At 39.3% G+C, this 18,229-nt stretch overlaps 1 protein-coding gene across 4 annotated transcripts in view; it reads left to right on the forward strand.

Moving 5' to 3' along the window:
• Positions 1-18,229, forward strand: part of TCEA1 (transcription elongation factor A1) — a 61,287-nt gene that overhangs the window by 21,509 nt on the left and 21,549 nt on the right. For 3 of the 4 annotated variants that reach the window (XM_045004643.1, XM_045004645.1, XM_045004644.1), the window contains 2 exons: positions 4,491-4,596; positions 11,800-11,887. In XM_045004643.1, the coding sequence (XP_044860578.1) occupies positions 4,491-4,596; positions 11,800-11,887 (194 nt within the window). Of the gene's footprint in view, positions 1-2,547; positions 2,640-4,490; positions 4,597-11,799; positions 11,888-18,229 lie in introns of all 4 variants that reach the window. The other variant, XM_045004646.1, reaches the window with a different exon arrangement.

Genomic DNA, 18,229 nt, shown 5'->3' on the forward strand with positions numbered 1-18,229 from the left:
AATAGGGTAGGTCTTATACAGCTATGCAGGTAAGTATAGGGGAGCCTAATATTCCCTTGCTCCCCCTTGCAAAATCTGGTGAGGTGAGGGTGGTGTACAATCTAGCTCTCTTTTTGAGCTTTACCTATATCCAGGTATGCCTTTAATTGAAAACCAGGCTTTAATTGGGCAACAAGTAATCTTGCATTGAGAGGGGGGAAAAATCTATGATGATGAAATTTTCCAGAATCTGCAAAGCTCTTGGCGTTGTCCCATGAGGAAACAACACTTTGAAAGTAATGGTATTGTACTTAATAATTGTAACGCTTGGTAGCAAGTGCTATAATTAAGGTTGGAGGATAGTTTCAAATATAACTCTGTTTTTATTTGCTTATAACTTTAATAGAATGCTTTTCGATAATCTAGTTTCGGCCAAAAAATGAATTTTTGGTGGTTGCAAGTTTAAAGGAAACCCTTCTAGCTGTGTCTGAGTTATGAAGCTGAATGGTTTTTTCCCACTCTGTTAGAAGAATTTCCGCACTTTATTTGTATGATTAAAAGCAGATGGACTATGAAACTTGCATGTTATTCAGCAGTGAGTAAGCTCTTGGGCTAAAATCATTGTATGTATAATAATTGTGAAAAACTCAATAGGCAGCTAAGATTTTTACCAGAGTCTAATGAAGGCCTTTCTCCTTTGTGACATTGCAATGCACACTGCCGCTGTGACCATTTAAATTAGAGGTGTTGTATGGAAAATGCAGTCTTCCCAAATGACACTTTAACATTAAGACTGCACAGATATTTGCATTTCCTGATTAATTTTAAGGTTTCAGTGGCAGTGCTAGCCTTTCCACATTGTACGTCCTGTATATTTTATGGAGTACACTTATAAATTATATTGTTACTCTTCCAGAGAAAAGACTACATGTATCCAATGTGGTTGAGTTAACATTGCAGGAAAAATACCATCCATTTTTAAAAAATGTTATATTTGCCACTTAACATACTAAATGCAAAGAATTTTATTAGCTATGGAAGTCTATGAAGTATCCAAAAGTGCTTTACAAACTATGTATAAATTCCTCTACTGCCAAAGTCCAGCCATCTATGAGGTGGGAAGATGGCAGCCATGTAGCTAAATTGGTGCACAGCGCCATGAATGAAAGCCTGAGGTGGGATGGAGAAACTTTGACTAAAAACAGCAGGACAAATTCCACTCTTACTACATGAGACCTTCAAGGTCCATGTGGATTAAGCATGGTCTTTGTTTTAACTGCATCAAAATTGATGAAACAAATTGATGACTGGGATTCCAGTTCGTAGTTCCAAAGAAATATAGATTTCATACCTGATACGTACATTGCTAACCTATCTTCTTTACCTCTCTATTGCTGTACATTGGCTTAAATTATCAAAGAAGGAAATGCCATACTTTAAGACCAAAAATGCCAATCTGTTGTGCCAAAACATAATTTATAATTCTCAATTTGTTGTTGCTTGTAACTTTATATTAAGCTAACGTTTCAGGTTTGACTTAATCATGGATTTTTCTTATGTAAGATTTTTCTTACATATAAAGTTCAGATACTGGAAAAACCCACCAAACAAAATAACATTGTGTTCTTTGCAGTCTGAGCTGATAGTGCCATCCTTCCCTAAGAGGGAGCTACCTGTCCAATGTGTTCTGCCTCTCCTATCTTGCCTGATGCTTGTAGCAGTGTCCTGAGACAGTTATGGGATCTATAAAAGAAAGAAACTCCTCCTTACACATTTTTCTCCCCCCCCAAAAGAAATATAAAGATTGGAATAGCTTTGTAAAAGGGCATGGTGGATAGTTTACTTCATTGGTTAAGTAATAAAGTGCTTAATTTGTTAAGACTTCGAGGAAACAAGCCAGATAGGTTAAGATTCTCATCACTGTTCTGTATAAGCCATATCCCGCTATGTTTTGACCAACACATTTCTCTGCCACGCACGCCTCTCATCTCATTTAGTCTAAAATTTAATAATCACACATTTTTTTAACTCTAAGATTTCCTAATTCTGAGGCCTGAGGTTATTAGATGGGTTTCCTTTACTAAAACCTTGCAAGAATCACCTGCTTAGTTAGAAACTTGAGCAGTTGTCATATTCCTCATTGCTCACAAAAATGTGGTACTGGGATTTTGATTGGGTGGAGGGCATGGGGTAGAGGAACAAATGTGTAACACTGCCAATATAAATAAAAAAAACCCTCTTAATTTTCTCTTTAAAGAAGAAAAGTAGTAATACCAGGCCATTACAGAGTTAAATAGAATAGCAGCTCGATCCTAAGATGTTTGAAGGTCTCTTTTCTTTGACAAAAATACAAAAAGGAATGCAAAAAAAGTGAGCCTATTAAAAGCAATATGAGAAATACACATTACATTAATGGCTTAAATGACTTGAAATAAGAGTAACTCAACCTTTGTTAAAATTTGGCAATAAAGACAGACTATATAAGCAAGACTGCTTTTTTTTTTTTTTTTTAAAGCAGAAAGTAATCTGAAATCAAATTAGAAAACTGTATTAAATTTTTTTTGGCAGATGTTTCAGTTTTGGAGCAGGAGGAAGAGGGGAAATTGGAAAAATATCCCTCTACATGGATAGACCCCTGAATAACTTGGGAGTATATTAAAGTAAGAAATAACAAATTATTGTGCTAAATTGAGATTATACCCCACCTGCTAAGTTATAAAAGGAATGGATTGTAGAAGAATCTCTTCCTAACACTGTTGGTGGCAGTTGCACTTGGAGTTTTAATTGCTGCTACTAACAGGCAGGTATCCTCAAAGTAGTAAATGAGTTTATTGTGTATACAATATATAAGACAAAAAGGATAGAATGTTAGTAAAATTCTTGCTAGTCATGTTTTAGGATCCTCTCCATCAATATTTTAGCTTTTCTCCGAGCCATTTGCCGAAGGGTGGGGTTTTCTAAGGCAGTAGTTTTCAACCCTTTTTCATTTGAGACCCCTAAAAAATTTCAAATGGAGGTGTGGACCCCTTTGGAAATTTGACGTGTTGTCCACTGATCCCTACCATAGAAGTCTTAGACTGAAAAGTGACTGAACAGAATTCAGCTATAAATGTTGCATGTCCTTGGCATGGCATTTGATGCAGCGTGAGAAAGGACACTAAACTGGGCATATGTGGTAATGACAACACTTCTAGGCTTTGACCAGTAGGTGGGGGTATTGACATACTCTTGGTTGATCAGAAAAATGGAATGCCTTTTCTGGGGCATGAAACTTTATTTTCATTAGTCACCTTTCACGGACCCTTAGACATAGTCTGCAGACGCCCTGTGGTCCACGGACCACAGGTTGAAAGCAACTGGTCTAGGGAGTCTAAATGAATTAGGAGCACATCTCATGGGAAGTAAATGGGATTTGTTCTTTGAAGTCACTTAAGTGCTTGTGAAAATCCCACCGAAGATCTACTGAACTAAATTGATCATAATTATGAAATTCAAAATTTCTAACTCTGTGCAAACATCTATAAATCATTTAAATATTTTAAAGTTTTGGCAAGCCATTGCCGTAATTTAGGTTGCATAATAGCTTTCATTGTAAACACACACTCATAGAATTTTTTAACGTTCCTCTTTTCAGGCTGGGAAATGTGAGCAGTAGTTCTTAAGCTGTCTTTGAGGGCAAGGAAACAGACAATAAACATGGCCTTTTAAAAACAGTTTTCCAGTCAAAATGGAAAACAGTGAGAATTATCTGTTGGCAGCTACAATATGCTGTTGATTGCTAACAAGTATAAATATTGAACCTTGGGGACATTATTGACATTTTTAAATGTACGTTTCTTAAATTTCTTGTTCCTGAGAAGTTTCTTGGCTCACTAAAATGAGAACAGCAGTCCTCAGGCAGCCTCATAGAAAAGGTGGATTTCTTTATGTTCATAGATATATCTATGCATCTTGTCCCATCTCTCGTACTCTGCCTTTACCAGTCTTGTGAATAATAAAGGTACTGAAATATTATAGGATCCTGTGCTGAGAGAGCAGACTTCTAATACACTAACATTGCCCCAAAGGAGCTTTAAAGGCAACATGGCTGTTTAAAAAAAAAAAAAAAAAAAAAAGAAAGAAAAAGGTAATCATATAGGATAACATCAAGTGATGCAATTTCTATTTTCCTTTTTTAGAATGGACCTCTATCTAATACATTGAACGACCCCCCCCCCACTTAAACCATAAAACATGTATTTTGTTCCAAGTGAACCTTTTTTTTTGATTGCATGCTCCTATCAATAAAAGTTTATTAATGTGTTTTATCTTATCAGTATAAATGTGAAGGATGTCTTGTGAAAATCAGTTCAGTAAGGATTTGCAACTTAAAGTAATTTTAGTCAACTTCATAAGGATACAACTGACTGGATGCTTAGATTTTTACCTGGCATTGTCAAAATGCAGCTTAGCTTTTTGTAATCTGTTAAATGTCTTTCACAAATTGTAATGTATATCTTTTTCTGTTGCAGTCCACGAGAATTGGTATGTCAGTGAATGCAATACGCAAGCAAAGCACAGATGAAGAGGTTACATCTTTAGCAAAATCTCTCATCAAGTCTTGGAAGAAGCTGTTAGGTATGACTGCAAAAAGCTTTTTAACAATCTTCCTTCTCCCTCAGGCATTTAATTATTTGTATTGTGGGCATTATAAACTATTGCCACCATCTTTATTCTTGGCTCACCAGTTCTCCCATTCAGTATTGAAGCTTTTTCTGCATCACCTGTACCATTTTCATTTCCCCTGTGCCCTCTATCACTGCATTACTCCTGGGTCCCCTTCAGGGCCATAGTCATTGTAGCTTCATTGGGATAATGAGTTGCTAAGAACAGAGCAGTGTGAAGCACATCTCTGTGACATGACTAGTATCTATTGGACAGTCTCACTACTTGCTACTGAACTAAATGCCAGAGTGGCCTTGTTGCAGCATTAAAACCTACTGACCTTTTGTTTGGAAGGCAGAGAATAGTTGATCCAGACAAAGTCTTTAACACCTTAATGTAAAGGTGGTGTAAAGGGTTTTAATGTTAATTGTCAGTGGGACATAAACTATAGGGAAAGAAAATAAAAAAATCAAAAGTTGACTTAATGCTATTAGTATTATGACTAGTACATAGCTCCAATCTTATAGTAAGAAAACTACACTCTAACTAGTTCTGTGTGCCTTTTGCTCACTCTCTGAAACCTCAATATTCATTCAAGGCACATGAATAAAGTGGATGGAACTTAAATAGTATTCCTTTAAATATTTTGTACTAATTATTCTTGCAGTGTTTTTTTTTTTTATGCCAGGACAAATCACATCACTGTAATCTTAGTGCAGTTTTAAACACCTGAATCTAAAACTCATGAACAGTGTTTATTTGGAACTTTGCTGATTACTCATATAACTTATATGTGGGTTCATCTTACAGTCACATAAACTTAAATGTAGGGAGTTTCTTCTGTTAGCTTAATTTTTAAAGTGTGAGGTCTGCTTTTATTTTACAGAAATTACAAGAGCTGCTGGATTAATAGAAGACTTTTCAGTTTAGACAAGTGTGCTATGCCGGCTGTCATCCAAGTTAGCTAGCTATGCATTTCAAGGCAATCTAATTTCATCACCTTCACTCTTTTCTAAATGCTTGCAGGAATGGTTTGGCATCCATTTTAGAAAAGTGTTTCAATAAGAACACTCCTATACTTTGTAATTTTTTTAATGGAGGTGTTTCTAAAGTAAAGGCTTGTAAATGTTGAATGAAAGCATGAAACAATATATAGGACTCTAATACCTGGTTGAGCAGGCATTTTCTGAAGCCAGAAGGCAGAAGTGCAGCAAGTGTACTGGTGAACAAGGTTCTAAAACAGGGGTCAGCAACCTTTCAGAAGTGGTGTGCCGAGTCTTCATTCATTCACTCTAATTTAAGGTTTCGCGTGCCAGTAATACATTTTAACGTTCTTAGAAGGTCTCTTTCTCTAAGTCGATAGTATATAACTAAACTATTGTATGTAAAGCAGATAAGGTTTTTAAAATGTTTAAGAAGCTTCATTTAAAATTAAATAAAATGCAGAGCCCTCCGGACCAGTGACCAGGACCCAGGCAGCGTGAGTGCCACTGAAAATCAGCTTGCGTGCCGCCTTCAGCACCTGTGCCATAGGTTGCCTATCCCTGTTCTAAAATCATGTCCTGTTTCGTTATTACCAACAGATGTACTTTACCAATAATTTGATCTGATGTCACTGGTAAATATAACCTAATAAACTCAAATGCATACATTTTTGTATGCCTTTGTCAATATATGAAACTTAGTGAAGTCTTCCATGTACTTTGTCTACCTGTTATGTAAAACTGGAATTTGATTCTATATAAAAACAGCTGAGCAAAATGCTGATAAATGCTAGGAGAACAATACAAAATGTTTCTTACTCAAAATGTAAATCCTGCTGTTCTGATGTAAATAAATTAAAAATATACCCTTCTTTCCAAAACTTGTTATAAATTATCAGTAAATTATCCCAATCACTAAGGCAACACACATTTTCTTTATCATTTTCAGTGCAAACCTATGGACTGTGCTAATATTTTTTTAATTTCAACCATCTTAACTTTAATCTACTTTTTCCAGTGACATGTTTCTCCTTTTTCAACAGTCTCAAAATATCCTGGAAAGCCAAACTTTTTGAGGAGAGAAACATTTTCCAATTATTGTGAAATGTTTCCCCCCATCTAATACAAATAATTAATTTGAAAATATTGTGAAAGAACTGCAGATGGCTTCCACTGGAATTTTCCTCAGGATCGTAAAGCTGGAGAACTATTTTTAAAAACAAACTATGGATAAGCAAGAGTTGTCCGTATGTCTCCTGAATTTTAAATTACGTTGAGATTTTTAATTACAAGAGATCAAAATTACTACTCCAGAAGTATATAATCAAATATCACTAGCAAGTAGGTGTAGCAGATCTCTCTTGTTAGTGAGGTTTTTGAAGAAATGGAAAGGTCTTGGACATACTTTAAAAATTGGGGGAAGATCTTGGATAGATAATAAAAATGCTGATTAATCACCAGTTCATGGTCTGATGAATATAGCTTTAAAAATAAACTAATACATTGCAATTCTGACAGTGAAGGAAAGATTTTAACAGTAAATAGGATGAGATTTCAAATTACATTTTATCATCACTTACTCCACTGTATCTGAATTTCAAATTTTGTCCATCAAACTTCTCATTCGCCTGGCCTTGTCTGAATGTATGCCTTACATTTTTGTCCCATATACTTAAGAGGATCCCTAAGATAGATAAATAGTTCAGAGGACATCTATATTGTCATTTCTTGGTGTGACAAAAGACATAAATGGAAGAGTAAAAATTCTCATAAATTGAAGACAAGATTAAAAATAGTAGCAATAAGGATAAAAAGAGGTCAGCTGACTGGAACATTGGTAATTGCAGCCTCTCCATAGTAAGCAAACATTGCAACTTTTGGCATTTACTTTGTAGCTGTGAGACTAGCTACTTTTCCTAAATCTGACAGTGGATCAAAAATTACTTCTTTGAGAAACAGTCAAAGACCCACAAAAAGACTGAGTAGTGTAGATTTCAGAGTAATAACATGCCAGGCTTTAAAGTTTGGCAAAGAGCTTCTTGTTTAAATCAAAGCAGAAATAATTTCCAAAACATAACAAATGTTCCTTTGGATTCAGTGTATTTGTTCTGCTTGTCTGTACCAATCCTTACCTTGACGGTGACTGATTTTTAAACATTAGAATATATTGAGACACATGAAAGTATTTCTCTTTAGAGGAAGAATTAACCTATTTCTATGGGCACTTTGAATACAGTAGAATCTCAGAGTTATGAATATACCAGAGTTACGAACTGACCAGTCAACCACACCCCTCATTTGAACCGGAAGTACGCAATCAGGCAGCAGCGGAGACCAAAAAAAAAAAAAGCAAATGCAGTACCAGTACTGTGTTAAATGTAAACTACTAAAAAGGGGAAAGTTTAAAAAAAATAAAAAAAAATAAAAAAAAATGATTTGACAAGGTAAGGAAACTGTTTCTGTGCTTGTTTCATTTAAATTAAGATGGTTAAAAGCAGCATTTTTCTTCTGCATAGTAAAGTTTCAAAGCTGTATTAAGTCAATGTTCAGTTGTAAACTTTTGAAAGAACAACCATAACGTTTTGTTCAGAGTTACGAACAACTTCCATTCCCAAGGTGTTCATAACTCTGAGGTTCTACTGTAAGTTCAATAAAAGATCATTCTTACTCCCAATAAAAACGCTGGTTGGCTAGAATTCTGGCATGTAACTATACTGATATCAAGTGACACTAAAGTTTTGAAGAATTGGAAAACTGGTAGCAAGAGTTTGTGTTGGTGGTAATTAAAACTGAATCTTTTTTCTGAGACAGAGAGGTGTGACGACACTGTATCCAGAACCCCAATTATTATTTCAGGAGAAATGTGTGTAATTGCACCTGTGTATCCTGTCGGGTCTATTAAAATCACTGCTATATATAAAAACATAGCATTGATCATGCACAGAACTGACTCAATCAGCGATTTCCTTGGTCACCATGTAAATCTGTTTCTCATGCATATCAGGGAAAATGTTGGTTCACTGCTATAATCTCCAACACATTATTGGAATTTAAAATGAATTACATTGTAGCACACTGTAGAGTTGTGCAACTGGGCCAAGAGGGTGGAAAAGTTAGGGACTTCATTTTGTTTTGTCATTGGTTTTGACTTTCACAGAAGAATTCGGAATACTGTATGTCTGGCTGCTGTACAAATAATTTCAATTATGCTGTTTGTAGTGCTTGTAAAACGGTATGGATCAAAGATGGCAATAGAGGTGGACAGCTGTTAACTGTTCTGAGCTCTGAAACCTTTTGTAAGTTGTTTATAACTGAATTTTTTTTACTAAATAATCTTTTTACTTGACAGGTTGTGTATACTTTGTAAATTAAACATTTTGTGGAACTTTTAACAATGAAGAGAGAACCTAAAAGAAATCAGGTGGGGTTCTGAACCTCAGAGAATAATCAAAATTTCCCTTGATGAGAACCACATGAAGTGTGAAAACAAAGACTGGTTACAATATTTTTGAAGCTGGGTTACTAGATTCTCAGGTGGTAGCTTCCGAGCATCTTCTGAAAGGAGACTTGGTGAGAGCTATAGGACAAGATCAGTTTTTACAAAGTGCAGATAATGCTTGGAAGACCTTAGAAGCTACACAGGCCAAGGGGATACAGTTCAGATGAACACGCAAACTGTATTATTGGAGGTCATAAAAAAATCTTTGAGATGTGATGAGAGGAAAAAATCTTTGCAAGTAGCAACAGTTAATTGATATTACTTTATATCAAGTAAGTTGGAGCATATAGCAAATACCATGAAGTATCCTAACCTGCAAATGTCAGGTTAGGATACTTCTGAAAAGCTGCTGAATTCCTATAGAAAGTTTGACCTTTGGAGGGAAGGGCTTGTTGTGACTATTGCTCAAGTGAATAATTATGTAACAAATAGACAAGGTGAGTGAGGTAATATCTTTTCTTGGACCAATTTCTGTGGGTGAAAGACACAACCTTTTGAGCTTACAGAGAGTTGTTCAGGTCTGGGAAACTTAATCAGAGTGTCACAAGCTAATGTTTGAACAGATTGTTAATTACTTATGCTAAACAAACATTTCAAGTGACCATTCAAGTTGAAATGGCTGGCTAACACCTCTCCACTCATAGGGAGGAAAGGAAGAGGGGGGGAACCGCTGGGGGGTTGAGGTTGTTAGTGGATTAAAGATTGTTGTAATAAGTTATAAATTCAGTGTCTCTGTTCAGTCTATGATTTTTAGCATCTAGCAAAGTTATAAATTTAAGCTCCCAGGCTCATCTTTTAAAAGGGTTGTGCAGGTTTCCTTTGAGGAAGAGGGCTGAGAGGTCAGATATAGAGTGTCCATTTTGTGAAAAACATTTACTGACAGGTGATAAGGTGTTTTTGTCGTCTATCATTTTCCTGTATAAGTTCATTCAAGTACATCTGAAAACTACCCTATGTAAATTAAAATGTCTAATTAGAAAAAGAATCATTCAACAATACAGCCTGGATTTCCAATGAGGAAACATACTTTATATTCCTGGAGACAATGGGTATGTCTACACAGCAAAGAAAAACCTGCAGCTGGCCCATGCCAGCTGATTCAGTCTCACGGGGCTGGTGTGGCGGGGTTGTTTCATTGCTGTGTAGATTTCTCGCCTCAGACTGGAGCCTGAGCTCTGGGACCTTCCCACACTGCAGATGTTTTTTTGCTGTGTAGACATACCCAATGTAGCTACTGATATCTGCACCACAAAAAAAGGGAGGTAATATGTACGATGAAAACCAGTCCTTTTACTCTTGTGTCAAAACTTCTCTCCTGGTTTGTCCTTTTTATAAGGAAATCTTATAAACCATACCAGACAGACTTTCCTGACTCTCATACTTCATAATCTGGAGTTTCTTGCTCTACTCCTTCTTCTCTGTGAAGCTCTTCTCTCATAGCTTCTTGTTTCTCAAAGTACCACTACAGTATTTTTCCTCCTTGGATGTAAATTGCTGACAAGTGTAATTACTTGTATATTGTCTGTTTCAAGATTATTTTGTTAGTGCTTGCAGGAATATTAAAATATGGAGGGCATTTTTTTAAATTTTCAGCTAGCTCTCTCACCTCCACCCACCTTCCTTATGTAAAGTGACTGTTAAGAAAGTTTCCCAGTCTGCTGCTGATGTATCAGAGAATTATGTGTGAATCAGCAAGCGATATTCTGGAACTATAGCATTAGAAGGAACCGTAAGGGTCATCTAGTCTAGTCCCCGGCCAAGGAGCAGGATTTGTTGTGTCTAAACCATCCAAGACAGATGGCTATCCAGCCTCTTTTTGAAAACCTGCAGTAAAGGAGCTTCCACAACTTCCCTAGGCAGTCTGTTCCATATCAGTATAACATGAGATTCATCAAGTGAAATTGTAGGCCAGTTGGTGGAAAAAAATGACAAAGTGCTAATACAGCTCTAAAATTCCTCGAAAATATTCATGCAGTTGATGAAAGATAATATATGAATGGGTGAGGTTGTCTGCATATATAGAATATTTCCTGTATTATACATCAGATAAGTGTTCTTTAGTTGCTATGGTGATTACTTATCTGTTCATACATAAAAAAAGGGGAGGGGTCAGTTTTCCTTTTATATGAGAAATGCAAATGTTGTTGTGTCTTAACAGTGTACTTGTTGAACTAGTCATTATTCTTATGGTTTTTGTTATCTTAATACATAAATATATATTGTGGGATTTCTTTTATTTTAATCTTCAGGACTTTTAAAATACCACTTCCATTTTAATGCAGCATCTATTGTATTTGGATAATTTCGTTTTCTTTTCTGTTGTCTTCATTCAGGGTGATGAGTTTTAATTAAGTAATTCTTTTTTTTTTTTTATTTGATAGTCTCTTAAACCTTTGATTCCCCTATTTTTTGTTTGGTCTTGTCTGTGTGGACTTAACTATAGAACTGTATGGTGCTTTTTAAATAAGCACTGAATATGTGGTAGTTTCATCCTAATCATCAGGGCAGAGTTTTCAAACTTGGCTGCCTCAATAAGTGGTTTGATTTTCACAGGTATTGAGCACACCCAAATTCCTGTGCAAATTGTGGGTACTCAGCCCTTATGGAAATAAACTACATTGCATTTAACTTATACTTATCTGCCATTTCTGTCCTATAAGAGGCCTGCTTATTTCATGGTTTGTACATTTCCAGATGGACCGTCAACTGATAAAGACTCTGAAGACAAGAAAAAGGAACCTGCATCTTCATCACAAAACAGTCCTGAAGCAAGAGAAGAAAGGTATTTGAACCTCTGTGTGTGTATAATATAAAATGAACTAGCACAACAGATGAATTATTAATGTGAAGAATCAGTTTCTTCATAGGTGCTTCCCTAAATATTTAATTTTTGTACAAGTATACCTGGGACTAAGGAAGGCTGCCATGTTCTTGTATCAAACACATAATCAGTGTCTAAAAAGTGGTGATGCCTGCACTGTCATCAAGGTTGGACAATCATTGTAGATCAAAATAGTCATCCAGGTCTTTTGTGGTGGGGATGAAGGTAAGTCAATCCTGCTGTTAATAATATGAAAAAATGGCAGGTGACTAGCTACATTATGGGTCAGGTAGTCAAAATATCCATCCTGCCCGCTGAAGTAATCTATTTAACATTCTTACTCTACAATATTAGGAGTCTTAACAATAACCAGCCTATTTTAATCAGTATCTTGCATTTTAGGTAGAAACTAGGGCTGACAAGTGATTAAAAAAATTAATCGCACAATTAATCATGCGATTAATTGCACTGTTTAACAATAATAGAATACCATTTATTTAAATATTTTTGGATGTTTTCTACATTTTCAAATATATTGATTTCAGTTACAACACAGAATACAAAGTGTACAGTGCTCACTTTATATTTATTTTTTATTACAAATATTTGCACTGTAAAAATGATAAAAATAAATAGTATTTTTCAATTCATGTCATACAAGTACTGTAATGCAATCTCTTTATCATAGAAGTGCACACCCTGTTTGGGTATTGGACTGTGCCCTGGACTCTGGGCTTCAAATTTTGTGGTTCCTACCTGTATTCCTTCTTGGTCAGTGATAACCACCTATGTTGCTTATACTATCTCAGGGAAAGCCCACATTGTAGCAAGGTACAATACCTGCCCTTTGTTCCCCTGCCATACTTGGGAAGGGTGGGAACTTCTCTTCAGGAAGTAGCCTCTTCCATTAGGTATGAGACCGCAATTGGACCCAGACCCGGGGAACCTCTGCCCATAGATCAGCCTTACTCAGCAAGGAGTGTGTCTCCTGCCACAAGGTCCAATTCAAGAGTGAGAGAGTCTTCGCCGCTTCCCCCTCTCCCCCTCCCCCCCCCCCAAGAAATCCATCAGTGGGCCTTGTCAGGAGAGCAAGGAGCATTCTCGTAAGCATGAGGTTGTCTTCCTCCAAATCCTCTTTGAAGACATCTGATTCAGCCTTGCCTAAACCAGGCAAGTATATAAGCTTCAACTCAAGAGAACATAGAACATCTTAAGTCTCAGGGGCATGTGACAAGTCTAGGGCTCCATCAGCACCAGATTGTGATCCGGCGGCACTGGGGCCTCTGGTAGTCCCAAACACAACCCTGTGGTGCACCTGAACATAAGAACGGCCGTACCGGGTCAGACCAAAGGTCCATCTAGCCCAGTATCTGTCTGCCGACAGTGGCCGATGCCAGGTACCCCAGAGTGAGTGAACCTAACAGGCAATGATCCAGTGATCTCTCTCCTGCCATCCATCTCCATCCTCTGGCAAACAGAGGCTAGGAACACCATTCCTTACCCATCCTGGCTAACAGCCATTTATGAACTTCACCACCATGAATTCATCCAGTTCTCTTTTAAACACTGTTATGGTCCTAGCCTTCACAACCTCCTCAGGCAAGGAGTTCCACAGGTTGACTTGCGCTGTGTGAAGAAGAACTTCCTTTTATTTGTTTTAAACCTGCTGCCTATTAATTTCATTTGGTGACCCCTAGTTCTAGTATTATGGGAATAAGTAAATAACTTTTCCTTATCCACTTTCTCAACATCACTCATGATTTTATATACCTCTATCATATCCCCCCTTAGTCTCCTCTTTTCCAAGCTGAAGAGACTGAACCTCTTTAATCTTTCCTCATATGGGACCCTCTCCAAACCCCTAATCATTTTAATTGCCCTTTTCTGAATCTTTTCTAGTGCTAGAATATCTTTTTTGAGGTGAGGAGACCACATCTGTACACAGTATTCGAGATGTGGGCGTACCATGGATTTATATAAGGGCAATAATATACTCTCAGTCTTATTCTCTATCCCCTTTTTAATGATTCCTAACATCCTGTTTGCTTTTTTGACCGCCTCTGCACACTGCGTGGACATCTTCAGAGAACTATCCACGATGACTCCAATGACTGCACTGATGAAAACTGATCACTGAGAGCATTGATTACCTTCGGTACTGTCTTTGCCTTAAACTGCTGTGGCATAGGCTCTACTGCAGTTCTGTTGGTTTGGGTGGACAGGACCTCTCTGGCTTGGGAAAGAGTTGAGATCTGTGTTTCTCATGTGGATATCTTTGCTTTGCAGACTAAGTGTCCCACTCCATCAAGTCCTTCCTTGAGAGAATATATAACTCGGCCAGGGGAGCTGGCCTTTGGGAGGAGTGTGTCTCCCATTCCCTCTTTGGGCTTTAACTTCGAGTGGCATGGTTGGTACTGTTGTTGAAACCAGAATTGGGAGAGTCTGAGCTGTCCAATGAACTGTTATTCCCTCTTCCACAACACACTTTCCTGGTCAGAGGACCTTGACCAACTTTACACCAACTTCCACCTCATCACCTTTCTCGGAGCCTTTGGTACACCATGCCATGGGGACGGTTGCAACCCTCATTCAACCCATCCTTCTGAGGATCCAACTGAGGAGGAGTGCGCACCGAAACTGGCAGTTCCACCAGAACCAATAAGATTGCCATCACCCTGTCCAGATGAGGCAGTAACTCCAGTGTCTCTGTTGCTGGAATTGCTCATAGTCATCGGGGAGGAGGGGAACCCCACAGAATTACGGGACAGCTGCAGATTTCTTTTGAGGAGGTTCAGGATCCTCAACACAAGCTTCTGGACATTCTTCAGTCCTCTGGCTCCATCAAAAAGTGTTCCCTGTTAAGAAAACCATCCTGAAGCCAGGTAGAGCATACCCCAGCTACCTGCACCCCTACCCCCAGAGGACAGAGAAACAGAAATCCCACCCCTCAGTCAGAGGGGTGGGATTTCTGTTCTCTCACCCTGCTCCCAAGTCTTTAGTGGTCCAGGCCACCACAAAGAGATCTAGGCAATAATATGCTCCAATTTTATCCCAACTGATAAGTAGGGCAAGTGTCTCAGCTTACTGGGAAGGAAGGTCTTTTCTTCTTCTAGACTCCAATTCAGGATAGCCAAGTACTAGTGGCTAAGTACAACTTTGTGAAATTCTGTGAATTTTGAACAGTTCAGACTCCCACAGGAGGACAGAGCTTGTTTCCAGGGTCTCATGGCGGAACAGAAAATGGTTGCCAGGACTGCTCTCCACTCAGCAGTAGATGTTGCTGATGCATCTTCCAGGGCGATGACTACTACCATGGTAATGCATAGGGAGTCGTGGCTCTGTGCTTTGGAGTTTCCCAGGGAGAGCCAGAACACCATAGAAGACCAAGCTTTCAAGGAGACTGACTATATAATCAGAAGATGGATGAGTCTTTACACACTTTGAAGAGCTCCAGGGCCACCCTCCACTCCCTGAGAATGTATATGCACCTGCCCCAAATAGAAAATTTCACTGGTAGTCCTAGAAGCCTAGACTGATGGTTCAACAGTTCTTCTACCAAATAACTTATGAGCCACTCCGTAAGAGACAGAGGGTTCAAAAGGCCTACTTCCCCACACCTTCCTCCGTAGGTTTCTCATCCCAGTCTCAGTTCTCAGCTAAACATTGTTTTTGACAGGAACTTGAGAGCTGCAAACCACTAAGGATATGTCTGCATAGCACCTGGATGCTCGTGGCTGGCCCATGTCAGCTGGCCTGGGCTGCGGGGTTGTTTCACTGCAGTATAGACTTCAAGCTTAGAAGTCTACACTGCAATGAAACAGCACTGAAGCCCAAGCCCTGTGAGCCTGAGTCAGCTGGCACAGACCAGATGTGGGTTTTTCATTGCAGTGTAGACATATCTTAAGTCTAATGCCTTCAGACTCCCACGCATCCTTTGAGGGTCATCTAGCACTTTTTTCAACACCCGGAGTGCAAAAACAATGGACAAATGGGTGCAGAACGTCATCCATTCTAGCTATTCAATAGCTATCCCTACTTGCTTCCCCAGCACCCTCTCAGGGGCCACTCTCATGAGAACATTTCTCTCAAGTGAACTCCTTCTTACAGTGAGGTGCAACAGCACAAGTTCCTCTTCAGTACCAAGGGAGAAGTTTTTACTTGACATACTTCCTAGTGCCTAAAAAGAAGGGCTGTTGGAGACCCGTTCTCGACCTCTGCCATCTGAACTTTTTTATTCGCAAACTCAAGTTTCACATGGTATCTATAATTCCATCCCTGAAAAAGGGTATGTGGTTTACAGCTCTCAACATGGACACCTGCTTTCACCTGGGCATCCACCCCGCTCACAGATGTTGTCTCAAATTCCTGGGCTCTGATCATTTTCAATACAGAATATTCACTTTTGGAATTGCTCCTACTATCTCCAGTGCCTTTACCAAGGTGTGCTCTGTAGTAGCAGTTTATATCAGATGTTGTGGTTTCACATTCTTTCCCTGTGTCAACGATTGTCTCCTTGTCACCAGGTTACACTAAAAGGACCATGTGTCGACTTTGACAATGCTGCAACTTCTCTCCTCTTTGGGGATCAGTATAAATGCCGAAAAATCCATCCTCACCCCCTATGCAGACTTTAGACTTCATTGGGGGCATTGTTAAATTCAATCATGGCAAGGGCTTCCCTGCAGAGGGGCAGGTTTCAAGCTATCAACAATATCGTAGACCAGGTCATAAGCAACCCCAAAGTGCCTGTCAAGACCTCTCTCTCTCTCTCTCCTAGGCCATGTGGCCTCATGTATATGTCATGTCATTTGCAAGGCTCCATCTTTGTTGCCTATAAGCATGGCTTCAAACATTGTACTCTCCACACTTACAGTCCTTGAGCATCATAGTGACTGTTCCCACCGAAGTGATATTGTCCCTATTATTGTGGAAGTATCCCTCTCAGGTATGCGTGAGCGTTCCCTTCCTTGCCTCTGCACCGGACAGGTGATTGTTACTGACACATCCCTATTGGGTTGAGGAGCCCATGTGGACAACCAGACAGTACAAGGCACCTGGATATAACAAGAATCCTGGATGAACATTAATTTTCTAGAGCTTTAAGCAGTTTGAAAGGCTTGCAAAGCCTTTCTCTTGTTCATTCAAAGTCACTATACCCTCGTAATGTTGGACAACATCACAACACCACCAACGTGTTTCTGAAGTGCGGGAAAAACAAAAATGGCATCCTAGGCATTCAACCTGGTTCAGGGGGAAGAGACAGGGACAGTGCTTCAAATCAAGCCCTTTACCACCCATTTCTATTCCCATAAAAGTTCTAAAAGAATAAAGTGACATTTATAATTAAAAGCTAATTTAAGGAATGTACAATATTTACAGAATCATGACAGGCAAGACACCTCAGGAAAGTGGAGTACAGTGAAAGGAAGGGAATTGTACCAGGGAGTTGTTGAGGACAGAACTGGGAAAGGCTTGGGACTTTTGCATCAATAGACAGGGAGGAGCGAGATCCTTCCCCTTGTGTGCAGAAGCAGTCAGTTTGTGGAACTGATGGTGTCAGCCATCAGATTACCCTGTTGGCAGTCTACCTCCCACAAAACCAGAATGTATTAACAGATTTAGCAGACTTTTGGCTGTCAGTGTGGAGCAGGGTGTCGTGGGGTGTATGTACCTCACCTTGGCCCGGCAACAAAAGGGGTAATACAGGCACTGCTGGCTGCTGCTGATTGGCATCCTCACAGCAGCTGGGAGGATAAAAGGGCTGGGAAGCTGAGGGGCATGGGAGCTACCAGGACCGTGAAAAGGCCGGAGAACTTCTGTCAGTAAAGTGCTAAAGAGCCGCCCAGGGACAACACCCCAAAAAGGGATGAATGGACCAACAGACTGAAGAGCCTGCAGAGGCCCAGGGAAGGTAGGAAGCAGCTCCGGGCACTGTCAGAGTAGGCGAACCCTGATCCTGCTTGTCTATCTTGAGGGCCCTGAGCTGGAACCCAGTTGAGTGGGTGGGCCAAGGTCCCCCTACCAATCACTTGATGGACCTGAAATCAGAGAGGATTTTCCAGATTCTGGAGTACCAGGAATATACTGACAGCCCCGCTGAGCTGAGTGAGCCAATGACCACACCCCACTTGGCCAGGAGGGGAACCATTGCATCGACATACCGCCTCACTGAGGGCCTCCCTTGGCACCCCAAGTTGGGTTTTAGCTGGGCTTGGGACCCTGGTGGAGACCCCATACCCTATAGACTGGGCCCACTCCCTGTGCTATGCTGGACTTGGACATGTTGAGAGGCCACCACTTTGG

This window comes from Mauremys mutica, chromosome 2 (assembly GCF_020497125.1).
Source record: "Mauremys mutica isolate MM-2020 ecotype Southern chromosome 2, ASM2049712v1, whole genome shotgun sequence".
In the NCBI taxonomy this organism is placed as follows: domain Eukaryota; kingdom Metazoa; phylum Chordata; order Testudines; family Geoemydidae; genus Mauremys; species Mauremys mutica.